General features: G+C 37.2%; 1 protein-coding gene across 2 annotated transcripts in view; it reads left to right on the top strand.

Moving 5' to 3' along the window:
- The window catches only part of LOC107707665 (centrosomal protein kizuna), a 34,043-nt gene extending 18,100 nt beyond the window's left edge, over positions 1–15,943 (top strand). Inside the window, exons 9-14 of one of the 2 annotated variants that reach the window (XM_016511744.1) lie at positions 300–450; positions 3,176–3,326; positions 4,602–4,685; positions 5,692–5,749; positions 13,938–13,981; positions 15,600–15,943. In XM_016511744.1, the coding sequence (XP_016367230.1) occupies positions 300–450; positions 3,176–3,326; positions 4,602–4,685; positions 5,692–5,749; positions 13,938–13,981; positions 15,600–15,703 (592 nt within the window). In that variant the 3' untranslated portion in view covers positions 15,704–15,943. Of the gene's footprint in view, positions 1–299; positions 451–3,175; positions 3,327–3,445; positions 3,683–4,601; positions 4,686–5,691; positions 5,750–13,937; positions 13,982–15,599 lie in introns of those variants that run through there. The other variant, XM_016511745.1, reaches the window with a different exon arrangement.
- The last annotated feature ends 1,431 nt before the right edge of the window (positions 15,944–17,374 follow it).

Genomic DNA, 17,374 nt, shown 5'->3' with positions numbered 1-17,374 from the left:
AAGTTTTTAGCAATGCATATTACTAATCAAAAATTAAGTTTTGATATATTTACAGTAGGAAATTTACAAAATTACTTAATGTCCTAATGATTTTTGGCATAAAAGAAAAATCAATAATTTTGACCCATACAATGTATTTTTGGCTATTGCTAGAAATATACCCCAGCGACTTAAGACTGGTTTTGTGCTCTAGAGTCACATACAATATATATTAATGTTTTTTGCCATTATTTGATTGTGATGTATATGAATGCGGGTGTGTTTGTATTACATTTGTTTGTCCTGGTTTGGGCATGCAGGTCGTGTCTGTCAGCTGAAAGTGTTCTGCTGTGGGACTGCTGCTTCAGACACTTCTTACTGCTTCAGCAACAGAAAATCCTCAGCGTTGACCACATCATCCAGCTCGTCACTCCACTCCTAGTGCCAAGCAATGCCACCTACACTGAGAAGGTATCGCTCTTACCTGATTTCTGCTTCACAATCATTTCTCAGTCTCAGTTTAGTTTAGTTTTTTTTAATACTGCAAGTATTATTGGCACAGACCTGTTATATAATATGGTGAACTGTCTACAGCCATAGTCTAAATTGTCTAAATCATTTTGTGGTGATAAATTGTGTTTATTACTTATTTTAGTCAAATCTATCTATTAGGGCTGTAATGATACACGTATTCGTATTGAACCGTTCGGTACGAGGCTTTTGGTTCGGTACGCATTACAAACCGAACGATTCGTTGGACTAATCCTATTACATTTGGAAAATAAAAGAGCTTAAAATGTGTAAAATATAATTTTCTCAGTGCCACTGTGCTCAAAAAGACAGCCCAAATGACATAACAGGCAACGATATGTATATATATATCTATGCCTGCGATCATCTCCCCTTGCTGGGTTGCATCGAAAGACGATCTTGTATTGACGATAGCCAGATATATTGTCAAAAACATCAATTATTGGCAATATTAAGAGGATTTGGCATTTCCAATTAATGTAGGCCTGTTACATTCTTATTTTATTAGGCCTATTATTATTATGAAGTTACTTTTATTATTAAATCAAGATTTCAATTAATTTGCGCCAGCGGTGTAAATTACGGCATAACTGACGCGCTGCGAGGATAACAAAAGATTAGGCTATTTACTCCTTGATTAAAATGTTTTTAAAAAAGTCTTTTAAAACAGGTCTATTGTACAATGAATTATAGACCTATAATTAAAATATTAACACTGCAGTCATCAATAAAATAAGCATTTATTTCAAGCACCGACTTTCAAAAACAACCTGTTTAACATGAAATACAGTATGTTTCTTCTCATTTTTTTTCATTATGTACGGGCCATAAGAGAAATATTAAGGGAATAAATTAAAACAGTTAGCTATTTTATTAGGCCTATTATTATTATGAAGTTACTTTTATTATTAAATCAAGATTTCAATTAATTTGCGCCAGCGGTGTAAATTACGTTATTTCAAGCACCGACTTTCAAAAACAACCTGTTTAACATGAAATACAGTATGTTTCTTCTCATTTTTTTTCATTATGTACGGGCCATAAGAGAAATATTAAGGGAATAAATTAAAACAGTTAGCTATATACCGTTATCAGCATATGTTGAAGTAGATTCGTCTCTCGCTGTCTCTGAGAGAATATGCGCGTCAGATGCCGAAAGCTCCGTTACTCCGTCATTCCGTTTGTACTTTCACTTTCTGCATAGTAAATTGACTGAGATTAAGATGTTCACCAGCATAACTCTTGCACAAAGTTTGCACGTATCGTTGCTTGTGTGATATCCATTGGCTCGCCTTCATGGTTTTAAACAGAAATATTTCCAACACTGCGACGTAACCAATTACTTTCTTTCGTTCTTTCTTTCTTCCACGGGTCCTTAACTGTTTACAGCAGGAAACTTTCTTAATTAATTAAAATGGAAATCTACTTCAGCATTGCTGAAAATGCCCTTAAAGTTTCAGTGATTCATGTTAGTGTCCATAAAACCACTTTTTAATGTCTGTAGTGGTGAATATGGAGGCATTATTATCCCGGAAATATGTAATAATTACGAGAAAATAATGTTTTTAGAATATGATGCAGCTGGCCCAGTAAAATGACCTCACCCTGTAAATGTATATGGGTCTTTCCTAGAGCAGCCCTGCTATAAATTCCAGCTTTATAAAGTTCTTTTCTTTTTTGTTAAAATGAGGTCATGGGGTTGGTGTTACTCTCCTGTTGTTATAAGGCTGTGTTATGTGGCATTTGGCCTCTGATGTGTGAATCTATTGCTAGGATGTGATAATGGTGGACATTTGACCTCCTTTCCTTGTCATTATTTCTGATAGTTTCTCTTGACACAGCACAGAATTTATCAGCATTTTTTACTTGCATAGTGACTATTTGGCTTGCTTTATAGTTGTGGTTTATATATTGCTCATGTATATTTCAGTTGTTCTGTTTGTTCTGTATCTCATGCAGAGAAACTAAATTCTGATCTCAGGATCTGACCCGAGGATGACAATCTTACTAACAGTTTACAAAGACGTAGCAATATTAGTGTTTTGTAATATTGCTTAACAGCAGTTTTAAGTTGAGAGCAGAGCTTTGAATAAAGATAACGATTTTATTTTTTATTTTTTAAAGTCAGTCACTGGCTTCCCTCATGCAGTGCATTGTCTGTGGTATCAGCCCTCAGATCTTGTAGAATTGTATGTGAAAAGATGAGAGGCTGAGCAGTGAGTGGCTCAGATGGAATCTGCATATTTTCTGCACTGATTTTTGCTAGAAAATTATTCTGGAGATGAGATTTTTAAATTCAAATACATGGTAAAATGTGTTAAATAGTACTGCCAAAATGTTTAATTAACAGACATTCAGTGGGTGCTGCTGATTCTATGCGGGAATCCTACATGTTTTGTTGTTGTTGTTGTTGTTTTTAGCAAATTCCAAACATTAAAAACAAAAAGCACATTCAATCTAGTCAGGCTGAATCTGGACACTGTACACATATTGATATCATTATGAATAACGTGATCTGGAAATATCATGGGATTTCAAAACTGCGATTTACAGGCCTGCAAAAGGATTCGTTTTTGTGAAATATCATTTTTTCTAATCATGCATGACTGGAAATATTAGGTGGTGGAACCCTGAAATAAAGACAAGTCGTCTCTTTGTCATCCAGGCAGCGGAGCTGTTGAAGAGGCTTCTGACCCACGAATCCGAGAACCATCAGCCGTCATCTTCTTGCAGCTTGCCCTCTCTTCTGGATGACAGTGTGGAAATCAAGCCCGCCAGGCCTTCCACAACAAATGAGCAAACTGTTGGAACACAAGGTTAGTAGGCTTGTTTGACATTTCCACTTAGCTGGCACTTTTATGCATTTACAAATTCTGCTTATTGCAAAGATCAGTTTTTCCGGCTTCAGATGAATAGCCTGTTAAAATACGCACAGGTGTTAAGAGCCGTGCTCGGCCAGACAGTTTAGATCAGAGAGAGAAACTGAGAGGGACTCCCCAAAAGCAGGCAAAGCACATGAACGGCTCATTTCCAGTGCCAAAGCAGAGAAGCATCAGCTCGGTGGCTCCGTTCTGATGAAGGAAGAGGGGACCTCGAGTACTCGCAGGATGCCAGAGCTCTGACCCTCGTGAGAATACACTTTTGCCCAAATCTCATTTCTGACAAAGCCAGCCAGCCTTCATTCTCCCTTTTAATCAGTCCTGCTGTTCCGATTCAAAAAGCTCCCCACCCCCCTTCCCCAGCTTTTTCTCTTTCTTTTCTTTCTCGTTTCTCCTCTGTCTCGCTCTTCCATCGTCTCTCTGAGCTGCAATTATGGTAGTAGAAAACCGCCTCTGCTGTCCCTGGCTGCTTATGAGCTGTTTACAGGCGGCTAATGAAGACTGCGTTGAGTTCTGTTGCCTTTCGTATTACATCACTTTGCAATCATCAGTGGAAACAGCGTCCGAATGTTGGCCTTCCGCCGTCTCCATGTTGGTAAAGCGCCGGCACGCACAATAGTGTTTTATGTATATGGCGGACAAAAAGGAAATCTTTAGATGCTCTTTCTACATGCTACTGATGCCTATATTTTGCAGTCATTACACCGGAAGAAACAAACTACATACCATACTGCAGATATCAGGATAACGAGATGCTGGAAAGTATTTTGTCTTTGGGAGCGTAACCACTTTGCATTTTTTTTTTCCCGTTTGCTTTCAGCATTTAAAACTCATACTTTTGTTTTCCAGGGCTCGTTTTCAAAAATATTTTAAGCTTGAATGCTCACTGGTTAAAGATCTCAATTTCCAAAGTTTATAGAACATGAAAGACTGAGAGTTTTGAATGGAATCCTATAAGATGTGTGGCAACACAAAAGCCGGCGGGCTCTTTTTTTTTTTTTTCCGGAGACAGCAGCCCGTCTATGTGCGTCTGGATTAGATCAATAGTTTAGTGCTCACTCACTCTGTTTTTCACCTCCTCTCTTTGCTCATCAGTGGCCTTAAAGAGCTGATGTTGGTTCATCAAACATCAGGGCTCTGGAAAGTTGGAAGTCGAGGTCTTTAGTAAATATTTGACTAGCTGCTTTCACATTTTGTATTTTTTTTCTATAGAGACCAAGGAATATCAGCTGCTTAAACAGTCTGTGGCACAAGAGAGGCACTGGAGTGACTCAGAGGAGGATTCTGAGCCGTCAGGTAAAGGAAAATAATAGAAAATGATCTAAAGTTGAATTGTTACATTTATTGTAACTATTAAATTTTGCTGGAGAGTTTGCAGGTTGTTTGTCCAGAGTGTGTTTGTAAATAATTATTTTTAAATGGCCCATTCTTAGGAAACTGTGCCATTTGTGCCTAAAAAGTTCAAGTTCATTTGTTTCCCGCACCTCAGGCCTAAAGTACCAGCACCATAATTGCCAGATATTGGCAGATAACCATAAACGAACATGTTTTTTTTTCTATTGCCCCTAATTGTAAATCACTTTTTAATTATAAGAATGTATGTACATAAATAGCCCTTTCTCTTTTAAACTACATGTACAATGCCTATTCAACCCAGTTACATTTAAAAACATCTGGAGAGTTGACTGTTATTCATAGTAAATATTATCTGTGTTTTATCAGACAAATATATGCTATTTCTAAATGCATTACAAAATTGTGTATATATGCATATAATGCATTTTTAATATTGTAGTATAAATGTGTAATAATAGCACACCCTTTCCCTTATTTGTGACCCTGGACCACAAAAGCAGTCTTAAGTCGCTGGGGTATATTTTTAGCAATAGCCAAAAAAACATTGTATGGGTCAAAATTATTGATTTTTCTTTTATGCCAAAAATCATTAGGATATTAAGTAAAGATCATGTTCCATGAAGATATTTTGTAAATTTCCTACTGTAAATATATCAAAACTTAATTTTTGATTTGTAATATGCATTGCTAAGAACTTAATTTGGACAATTTTAAAGGCGATTTTCTCATTATTTTGATTTTTTTGCACCATCAGATTCCAGATTTTCAAATAGTTGAATCTCGGCCAAATATTGTCCTATCCTAGCAAACCATTCATCAATGGAAAGCTTATTTATTCAGCTTTCAGATGATGTATAAATCTCAATTTCGAGAAATTGACCCTTATGAATGGTTTTGTGGTCCATGGTCAGATTTTTTATTTAAATTATGTATTTCTTATCCAAAGACATCAACAAATTGGAGAGGTCTGAGGCGCTCCGGGAATCTTTAATGCAAAATAGCCGGTAAGTACCCACAAAATTATATATATATAATAAAATAAAAAAGCAATGTGTTTGTCCTTGAAACACTCTTAGCATCATTAACACAAGTTCACGTGGGAGGCATCAGTCAAGCTGTATTTTCATTCAGAGCTTCCTCTCTCATCATCGGCATTATTTGATTGCTTCAGTAAATCAGGACTTTGAATGATGAAAAAGGATCTTGAGGGTACAATATTTAGGTTTTCACATCAACACAAGTTCACACAATCAGCTAAGACACGCAGCCCTCCCAGCAGCGCCTCTCCTCCGTCAATCCATTAGGGCAGGTAATGGATGGGTGAACCTCGAGAAGAGTAATCGTCTCTGATTTCACATGCTTTTCCGAGCATCACGCTGACACAAGGGACGAAAGTCTCCCTCCCTGTGTCTGCGTCTTTTTTTTCCCCCCTCTTTCTTCTTTTCTGTCTCTTCTGCCCATTCTTTATGCCCACTCTGCCCACCTCCCCTCGCTCTCTCTCAGCTAGTTTACACTATTTGCAGAGGAAAGGTATAATGATCGCACTCTCTGATAGAGCACTCTGATGGATGCCACAGTCTGCCCAATGAATGGCCTCATTAATAAACATAAGCTGTCTCTAGTGCGAGATGCTTTTGGATCATCCCAGAACCTTACAGAGCTCCTGAGAGAACCCTGCCGGAGACTTGCCATCGCTTGTGGAGGGTTAGAGGTTGTTTAAAGCTCACAGCAAAAGATGAAGGTTAGCATTGGTGCATTTGCTTTGCTTTCAGGTAAAATTTTGTGTGGCACTTTTTTTTGTGCTGTGTTGAAGAATTCCTCTTCTGCCAGTCACTTCTTGCGCTTTATTGCCTCGACAAGTACCCTGCACTCGAGCACCAGTAGAACACTACATGTGCTGTTCCCCCGTCCTCTCTGCTTTCTCGCTCTCTCGTCTCCGTCACTTACTGCTGTCATTCTGTCACTGAGCCGATGGGCACATTAAAAGACCTTCTGGTTCAGACCAAAACTCCCGACAAAATAGTAATAAAGCAAAATAAAATAAATCAAGTGCCTCTCTTTCTTAGCCGTAATTATGATTTTGCTCTTAAGCCGAGACCATAGCTGAAGAATCGGAGTTTAAAGCCAGGGCTTTGGTGCAAAAAATTCATTTATGGGCCTTTGTGCACCTCCTCATTATGTGTGAGGCTGATTCATTAAGTAATTGGTTTGCAGTTGTTTACATGAGTATTAAGGCCCCCTATTCAGCAGTCTTTGAGAGATACATTGTGCAAATGTTGCATGTTATGAATGCCCAATGAGAGGCGGGGGCCAGGCCTATTGGCCAAACACTGCGCTGGGCTGAAAAGACCAGAGAAAAGCGTCAGGCGCTGCTTTGCATAGCAATGACTCGCCCATAATAAGCTTTCCAGATTAAATACATGCAGTCTATACAAGATGCAAAGAGATACTCTTAACACATTTATGTGTGTTCATTTCACTATTATGGCACTGAAGAGAATTGGGGTCTTTCATATCCACCCCCGTTTTAAAAAAAAAAAATTTTTTATTCCCTTCCCTGCGCTCTCGTCAGCGTGCCGTTTTTACTGCGAAATACTTTTATCGAACACAGCGTTTTATTGTGTTATAATTCAGAGGCTGTGCTGACGGACCAGGCAGTATTTGTTACGCCTGTGTGCTGCAGTGATTCAGGAAGGAGAGTGCTGGAATAAGCAGCTGCACTCCATGTAAAGACCTCTTGTTCCTGCGCTTTGTTTAAGGCTGCATGCCACAGCTTCCTCCTCTTCAGCCGCTATCGTGTCCTCTGCTACTGCAGGCATGTAGCGCAGATCTCGCTCGCTCGCTGTTTCTTAATGTCCCCACTGTTGCTTTATGAAAAATAAAAGGTTAGGATTAGTAGTGGGTTTGTATAACATCTTAACCAATATTTCATCAGCTTCTCGCATTGAGGAAAACAAATGCTTGTGTAACTCCAGCAGGATTTATAGTCCACACTTTTACACACCCTTGTAAGAGTTGTTCTAGTTTGACAAATGTTTTGTGTCATTGAGATACTACTAATTTTTTATTTTCATATTTTTGTCTAGATGATCTATATTGTTTTTATTCATTTTTATTTCAGTTTTAGTTTAAGTACATCAAATTAAACTAAATTAAAACTAGAAATATTGCAATGAGAAATACAAATCTGCCAAATAGCTAAAATTATTATTTTTGAATATTTTGTTTCGTAGTTATTGTTTAATTCAAGTAACACATTTTTTTTCCCTTTTATGATTTTAGTCAACTAAAATAACACTGGTGAGTGTGTCTTCAGCCGTGCACCAGTGAATGAGCGTGTGCGGGGGGGGGTGGGGGTAACGGGGGTAGCAATAAGCAGCAGTAGCCAGTGGGGGTCACTCTCTTTCTTTGTGCCTCTCTATGTCCACCTGCTTTTGTCTACTAAAAAAGAATATCCTCTGTACGCATAACAACATTTAATTCACCGAGCCAAAAATGACACTTTCTTTATTTCCGAGGTGAGGTCCTCATTTTGTGATACTAAATTAATACCAGAGTTAAAAAAAAGGGCAATAAATGCAGTGACCCAGTTCCCTTGAGGTGCTGTCTGTGTACACAACCACAAATAAATAGAAAAGCCTCCCAGCCTGTTGTCCTGCAGTTCTGGTTCTTGGCCAGCAGAGGGAACTCATATTTAGCCCAGCCATTGGTACCGTGACAGTGGCAGCCGGTGACAAGTAGAGGGCGCTCTCTCTGCTGCTCTGAATCATTACCTCACTCCACAGCTCTTGGCTCTTTCAGGGGTCTAATCAATGGTAAATCAGTGCTGCTGTGGGTCACAGCTTAGACCAGTGTAGGAGGTGCTACTGCTACCTTGCACAAACTCTGATCCAAAGAGCGCCTTCTATTAGCATAGCTGTGGAGGCGTATAGATGTTTATATTCATATGCTATATTCTCATGATAGGTATAGATCCTTTTATACTTATAGACTGAAAAATAAAATTGGTGTAGAGACAATTTGCACTCAAATTGCTATTAATTTCACAATTATTTACAATGAATTGTCTAAACGTGGAACATGGAAATAAGTGGACAGTATTTTCTTGTAAAACATGCTGCAACAGTTCAAAAATCTTTTTAAGCATGTGTCTGCTTGGCTATCTATCTATCTCTATCTATTTAATCAATAAATTACATTTTTTTTTTAATATAAGGGAATATCTGCGATTTTTGACATGACACGCATGCATTTTGTTTTACTTTATAAACAGACTATTTCAAAAGGAACAATATCACTATGATACACTTTCATCAAATATAATCGCAGAGCTATAATCGTACGTGATCACAGGTATTATGAAAATAACTTGGCCCAGACAACAAACGCAGCCTAACCGCAGTCTATTTACACGAAGCGTATTGCTGCATAGGATGCCGAGAGACGTCTTTTATTCATAGCTCATAGATATCATAACAACAACCCACACACCCCATATATTAATGTATCAAATGCTTGCCTAAAAACGCACTGGGGCACTTTTCATCAAATATCGCAAATACATCCAAATGCTCAAAACAACGTGGAACAGAGGGAAAGCGGAAAAAGTAAACGCCGGTGCGGAGGGAAATAGAGAGAGGTTGCCGTCAAAGCAGTAATTTGCATCATTTTACACATTACATTCACCTCTGTGTATGAGACGCAGCCAAACAGTGGCCAGCCCTGTCTTACATATTCAGATTCGTTGCCTCAATTAAGTGAACCTCAGTGCAAGATGAACTGGCATAAATGTTTATGGAAATGGAATATTAGATAGGAGGGTCAGTGGCATTCACAGCTCTCTATGATAATAGTGTCTTGAAATCAGACTCGTCACTGTCTGAAGTGGCCCAGCTGATAGAGTATTCCCATGGCAAGCAAGTTATATAAAAGAATAGCCCTATTTACCCACCCAAACATGTATTTATTATTGAGCTCATCATCACTAAAGGGGGAAAAATCCCTCAAATTTAGCTTTAGCGTTCGCTGCTGGGAAAGAGAAAGGCCTCCCTATTTTCAGATTTCAATTTGAAAGGGAGATGGAAAATTGGACACAAGATGTTTGTTTGTTAGTTTATTCATTTTTGCAGACAGTTTAGTATTTAATTTTCATAAATCCCATAAAGCTTTTTTAAGCATGACCCATCAATGTAATCGTTATTCAAAAAATGTCCTTTATGTCAAACTCTCATCAGCAATTCCTATAGTGTCAGCTTATATACTAGGACATGACAAAACGTACTCCTGGATTACAAAATAAATAAATAGATAATACCATGCAATAAGCATACACTACCATTTGTGGTCATAAAGATTTTTTGAAGACATGTTTTAAGTTATTTTTAATTTCAAATATAATATTTTGAACTTTCTATACATCAAAGTATTCAGAAAAATGTATCACGGCTTCTATAAAAACATGAAACGGCATAACTGTATTCAACATTGATAACAATAAGAAGAAATGTTTCGTAAGCAGCAAATCAGCATATTAAAATGATTTCTGAAGGATCATGTGACACTTGATCCTTCGGATGCTGTAATGGTGCTGAAAATTTAGCTTTGCCATCACAGAAATAAAATATGGTACAATAAAAACCTGTTCTTTTAAATTGTAGTAATATTTCACAAAAATACAGTTTTTGCTGTATTATATTTTGGATCTAATAAATGCAGTATTGGTAACTTTTTAAAATAAGGTAGTGTATGTGAGAAATAATGTACAATCGGTCTGTCCATGTATTATGCAGCTGCTTACCAAATAAATAATAATTAATTTTTTTAATGCAAGAAGAATGTGAAATCTACCAAAATTATATTGTCAGTCAGTATACGAAAAAAAACACAGCTAAACAATAAGTATAATAAATATACTATAACAAATTATGCTACACAAAAGTATTTCTAATGCTCATGATACGTGTTTTGAATGTGCTCCCATCATGCTGTCTATGCAACACAAATCTCAAATATCTCCAAATATCTGCTGATCATATTTAATAAAGACTGATCTCAGTCCACCTTAAATGGCCAATTTGAGCAAGAGGATGATTACTGTCTGCATTGTTGTGGTTTGCAAGACTGCACACATAATAGTATGTTTCTTCGCCTTTCTTGGGTTTTGCTTCTTCTAAAGCAGGGGTCGGCAACCTACGGCACGATAGGGATAATCGCTGGGACGCGAGCAATAGGGAAAACTGCATACTGACGTACATTTTGAGGTAATAACTTCTCATAGTCACACAGCATGTTAGGAGCTATAAATAATATTAAAGTGAGAGAATTAACTTGGGCTAGTCTACAGATGCGCAGGCAACCGCTAGGCGCTTCAGATCAAAGCCTCAGCGGTCTAACGGCGCTCGTCAATGTCAAAATTACTGAGATGGCCAATCAAATCAAAGTAGGTGGGGTTTACTGTTCACAGAAGCAGAGCGTGAAGTGTCAGTTTAACGTTAAAGAGAGCGAAGTAAGATGAAGCTGCAAATCATTTAATCATTTAGTCAACTTTTAAAAATATGTTTTACGATAGAAATGTTAAATGGCCGACAGCCAGTGTTGGGGGTAACGTATTACAAGTAATGTGAGTTACGTAATCAGATTACTTTTTTCAAGTAACTAGTAAAGTAACGTATTACTTTTTAATTTACAAGAAAATATCTGAGTTACTTTTTCAAATAAGTAACGCCAGTTACTTTTTTTCCCATTTATTGATTGAAGGCTCTCCTGTCCCCATGTTGAAAGAAATCGGGAGTAAGATGTTACTTTAGTTCTAGAATAAATGTGAACATGCATTAATTCATCTCACTCACAAAAAAAAAAAAAGATTTAGTTTTCCTCAAAATAAAAACAAACAAACAAACAGTTAAAAGCAACTCAGAATATGACGCAAAGCTGCAATAATTAAATATGTTAAATAATACAAATATTCTTTATGTATTTAATCCCATTTTATTAACCAATTTGCTGCTGACCTTCGATGATCCTATTCAACCATACTAGTAAGCAAAAATTACACAAGATAAACTAACATTTCTTCTTTTATTGCTGAAGAGTGTTGAACTTTCTTCTTCTGCGTTCTACTGTACAGACGTGAATTTACATTTTGGCTTTTACATTTGCCAAAAATAAAACTTTTTATATTAAAAGCAAACAAGCAAGCCCAGCCCAGATTTAAAAAGTAACGCAAAAGTAACGTAACGCTTTACTTTCAATAAAAAGTAACTAAGTAACATAATTAGTTACTTTTTTAGGAAGTAACGCAATATTGTAATGCATTACTTTTAAAAGTAACTTTCCCCAACACTGCCGACAGCTATATTCAGTGATGCAAAATACTCTATTTATTTTCTCAAATATGGCCATTTTGAGAGAGAGAGAGATGTGTAAATTGTCTGCCTCTGTGTCTCTCTCTACAAACAATGAAGCTGGGTTTAGTTACTTAAAAAACAGCGAATTGACCCCCCTCGTTGCTGATAAATATAATGTAGCGATTCAGTAGATTAATAAAAGTCGCGTGGCAGCGCTGACAACAAGTTTATGAGCTTCTGAATGTTACTTTTTGCACAGCGCGATCTCAGATCTCTATGCGAGTGGTGTGTGTGTGCGCGCGCGCGCATCAATTAAAGCAGCGCATTAATATAGAACGGAGATTAAACTGAATGGTTTTAATGCATTGGCCTTGTCACACATACATACAGTGGTGTTCAGTACGGTCACACTGTATATCTGTTATTCAAGAAACTTTTGAAAAGTTTAAAAAACAATTTATGAAAAAAATCTTCAGAAACTATTTGCATAAATCAAAAAGGCCTATTGTTTTTTATTGTATCTTTTAAAAATATTTATGTACTGTATAAATACAGAATGTATTTAAAAAGGAGGGGGGGTGGGGTGGTATTGGCACAGTGGTTAACCAGAGAATTAAAAAATGGCACGTCATGCCGAAAAGGTTGCCGACCCCTGTTCTAAAGCCATCAAAGTAACCTTCACGATCGGTCTACTATATATTGTAAACTTTGATGAAAAAGAATTTAGCTGCCAGTATCTGTTTCAGAAAGGTTTTTCACGGGCTTCATGTCAGTCACGTCCTTTGACCCTGGGAGTGAATGCATCTGTGGTACTTTTTGTATCTGTCTACTGTAACTTTGATTTTCTGTGTTTTATGAGTTTGGAGTTGTATTCTTATTGAGCCAAAGGTGATTTATGTAACTTGTTCGTTCTGACCCTGATCATAGCCATCTGCATTGCATGCATGCATCAATAGAATTTATGAAATGTCGTACTTTGTGCAGAGATGCTCTGGAAACAAAAGAGCTAAGCTGAATTTTATGAGAGCCAGCCTAATTGAGTTCAACTACATCTTTACAGCTCCTTTGGTCAGTGTCAAGGTTGTGCGCACATGACTGAATTTGCCGTCGGGTCGGCGGGACACACGTGAATACACATACAATCGGCGTTTGGTTTATTCATCCAAATGCATCAAAGGGAAACTAAATATTCTTACTCTTACTCCCAGAATCCTTTAAAGTACATGGACGTGAAAACGAAATCAAGGATATGGATGTATGAAGACATGGAGGGTGAGGATGAGGGTGAAGATGAAGATGTCATTGTTGTCATTGTTGATCTGAATAGCCCTGTGCTGATGTAAATGAAGAAGGAAGCCTGTATGAAAAGTAGCGTGAGCTTTTGCATATGCATCAATGCAGATCAAAGGCTTGTCAGGGGTCATGCATTTACATAGAGATATCAGTGATGCTATGGGAACCCGGCAACCCGGCGCTCAGTCCACTTATGAATAGAGAGCCCTGACCGGGTCCTTCAGCACCATTAGAAAAGAAGTCAAGGAAGTTTATTTGGCCACTCGCCCCATCTAAGGGGAAATTATGTTTTTCAGGGTTTGGTTGGGTACCTTTGAAAGAAAAGACGACGTTTTGGTAAGAGATGATTGCTTCCTGGAGCATTTTGTGTGTTGCGGCTGAATTGATGTTGAGCGATGACAAATGTGTTTTACCGATTGTATGATGAGGTTCAAACATTTTTGAGGTTTCTTTTTTTTTTTCTTCTTTGTGCTTTTATGTTGTGAAACAAAATTTTATTGTTATTACATATGTGTAGTCTTATCTCTTGTTTTTTTTTTTTCATTTCTCACAGGAAGACTGCAGAAAGTAAAGCTTTCTCTGCTGTCCAGTCAAAGGGTAAGACCGCTGTACAAATGGCTAAAATATTAAAAACATGTGGTGTCTGGTGTTAAAGGCAGCTGCCAGCACATTGTCCAGATATCTCTTTATTTTAATGCTTACAATCCACATTAAGATTCACTACTACTCGCGAACTGTTTACTGTACTGCCTACATTCTGTGAGTACACTGCCAGTCAAACGTTTGGAATAATTATGCTTACTAAGACTGCCTTTATTTAATCCATAATACAGTAAAAACAGCAACATTGTGAAATATTATCAAAATTTAAGATAGCTCTTTACTATTTTGAATATGTTTTAAAATGTAATGTATTCCTGTGATGGTAAAGCTGAATTTTCAGCAGCCGTAACTCTTTAATGTCACCTTCAGAAAACATTATTAATAATGTTTCTTATTAATATATCAATATTGAAAAGAGTTGTTGCTGCTTAATATTTTTTGTGGAAACTATGATACTTTTATTTCAGGATTCTTTAATAAATAGGTAAGTAAACATAAATAGCTTATATATATATGTGTGTGTGTGTGTGTGTGTGTGTGTGTGTGTGTTTTTTTTACACACTCCCACACAAAGGTGTGGGGTATCACGGTTTCCAAAATATATGAAGCAGCACAACTTTTCAGATATCTCTTTATTTTAATGCTTACAATCCACATTAAGATTCACTACTACTCGCGAACTGTTTACTGTACTGCCTACATTCTGTGAGTACACTGCCAGTCAAACGTTTGGAATAATTATGCTTACTAAGACTGCCTTTATTTAATCCATAATACAGTAAAAACAGCAACATTGTGAAATATTATCAAAATTTAAGATAGCTCTTTACTATTTTGAATATGTTTTAAAATGTAATGTATTCCTGTGATGGTAAAGCTGAATTTTCAGCAGCCGTAACTCTTTAATGTCACCTTCAGAAAACATTATTAATAATGTTTCTTATTAATATATCAATATTGAAAAGAGTTGTTGCTGCTTAATATTTTTTGTGGAAACTATGATACTTTTATTTCAGGATTCTTTAATAAATAGGTAAGTAAACATAAATAGCTTATATATATATGTGTGTGTGTGTGTGTGTGTGTGTGTGTGTGTGTGTTTTTTACTTACACTACCATTCAAAGGTTTGGGGTATCACGGTTTCCAAAATATATGAAGCAGCACAACTTTTATCAACACTGATGATAATAAGAAATGTTTATTGAGCAGCATGCACTGAAGACTGGAATAATGATACTGATTTGATCACAGCTATAAATTAAATTTTAAAGTAGATTACAATAGAAAACAGACATTTTAAATTATAATAATATTTAACAATATTACTGAATTTTTTGATCAAATAAATAGAGCCTTAGTGAGCATAAGAGACTTCTTTCACAAAAAAATCTTAATAGTGTGTGTCTTGTTACTATGTGTGTTATCTATATTTTGGTCTCTATATTTTGTACAACACCCAAAAGTTATTAATTTTTTTTTTCTTTCTGTGGAATTATTTACTTTTATATTTTTTTTATTTTTATCATTTTATATCATGTTCATGGGCAAATTCATCTCTGCCTCCTTACTGCAACAGATGTTAATGGTGTACATATATATTTTTGCTTGCAGCATTTTGGGGAGAATCAGATGACAGCAATTCTGAGATCGAAATGGCCTTGCGTCCTCAGTCCCGCAACACCAGCAGCCATGACTTTGATGATTTTTATGATTAACATTTCTCTTTTGAGAGCTCACACTCGTTTTTTTATTTTTTTCAATGAGCAGTTAATATGTTTGAAAGAGATGCCTTTATACGATCGCAAAACAAACAAAAATCTTCACTGAGGAATGAGTGCGACATTCCACGAAAACAAAAAAGAGCCATCCTCTTTATTGTGGCCAAAGACTGTGAAGAGTTTTCAAAACATGTCGGTGTTAACCCTGCTTGAATCTCTTTAGCTGAACAACACTTGGACCTGGTTGAAATAGATTAAACTTGGTTTTTAAAGTGATTCCTTTGCACTGTGTTGAATATTACGCATTTTAGATGCTGCAGGTACCTGGCGGTGAGTTGGAGTGGAATGCTCTGAGTCAACTCCTATGAAAAGCCAGTGCACAATGGCCACTCTGCATGCTGCTGAAACACCTTTGAACTCACTCAAGTACCCCTGGCCCATTTAGGAGGACAAAATACATTGTGCTCATCTCAATATAGAAACAAACGCTCTCTGTATTTGTGGCGGTAGAAAATCGATTTTGTCAGCCGAACGCGACGCCGGGCGTCTCCCTGACCGACGATATGCGCGCTGCAAAGTCCACTTCAGGATTTGTCTGTTTTGCAAATGTGCGCACATTTTTATGCTCTCTGGCTGATTCTTGGGGGATGGCAAGTTAGTTTTTATACATTTTGCATCATAGCCACAGACGTCTGTGTTAATGTACAAAGCATGTGACGTGCTGGCTTCGATTCATTGTTATAATATGCCCCTCTAATGGCTATTTTTAGACTCCACATGATAGTTAAAATTACAGATAATTATGATTAGGCATTGAAAAGAGCACTGATCAAACACAGCAATATCATTACAGTAATAACGGTTATTTTTCCAAAACAGCCAATCAGTGATAACGACTGTAACCCTTTTTCTAATGGACCTGAAAATAACATTGCAAACTAAAATTGCTGTGCACGGATTTCCAGAACTGTTTCCCAGCCATCAATAATCTACATCGCCCGTGACAGGGGATTGTCTTTTTGTCTGTGACTCCGAGTTCATTTGGTTTCATCATATTTAACATGCACGGAGGCATGTTATCCTGTAATGATACAAAACCTGCAGCATTCTATCCATCAGTATGATTCCATTAGTTGGCTTTTAAGTAACTTTATGAGGCCGAACCTGCTAGAGTAGGACTCCACACTCATTAGCTGTAATGGCTGCAGCCAGCCTTGACCCGCACGCGTCGAAACGCGCCTGCATAATTTGGAGATTGCTAAAAAGCTCCCCTCACATAATATCTGTGTTAAGGATCATGTCAACAGATACTTGTGTGATGGAGGGAGCTCTGTGAGAGAGTTACGTTGTGCCGGCCCGTAACAACACCATAAACGCTTTTTAAAGGAACCGCCTTCCGAGCGCTACGGCCCACGGATGTGCTAATAAAAAAAAAAGTCGAACCCGGAGTGCGACTTGCAAATGATGTCGCATCAAAACAGAGAAAATGTTTTGCTTTTGATTTCTTTTGCAAAAATGTGTGTACGACGCCACTTTATAAGCGTGCACAACGGTCTCCCAGCAGGGAAGGTCATTAAAGCATTCAGATTCAGAGACATTCTCGGTTTAAATCATCTGTTTAATGGCGTATAGTGCCTGATTTCAAGGCTCAGCTAGGATGTCTGTTGC

The sequence above is a fragment of the Sinocyclocheilus rhinocerous genome, unplaced genomic scaffold (genome assembly GCF_001515625.1).
Source record: "Sinocyclocheilus rhinocerous isolate Xijiao unplaced genomic scaffold, SAMN03320098_v1.1 scaffold955, whole genome shotgun sequence".
Lineage (NCBI taxonomy): Eukaryota > Metazoa > Chordata > Actinopteri > Cypriniformes > Cyprinidae > Sinocyclocheilus > Sinocyclocheilus rhinocerous.
The sequence above is the reverse complement of the archived record's forward strand: the minus strand, read 5'-3'. Positions and strand labels throughout refer to the sequence as shown.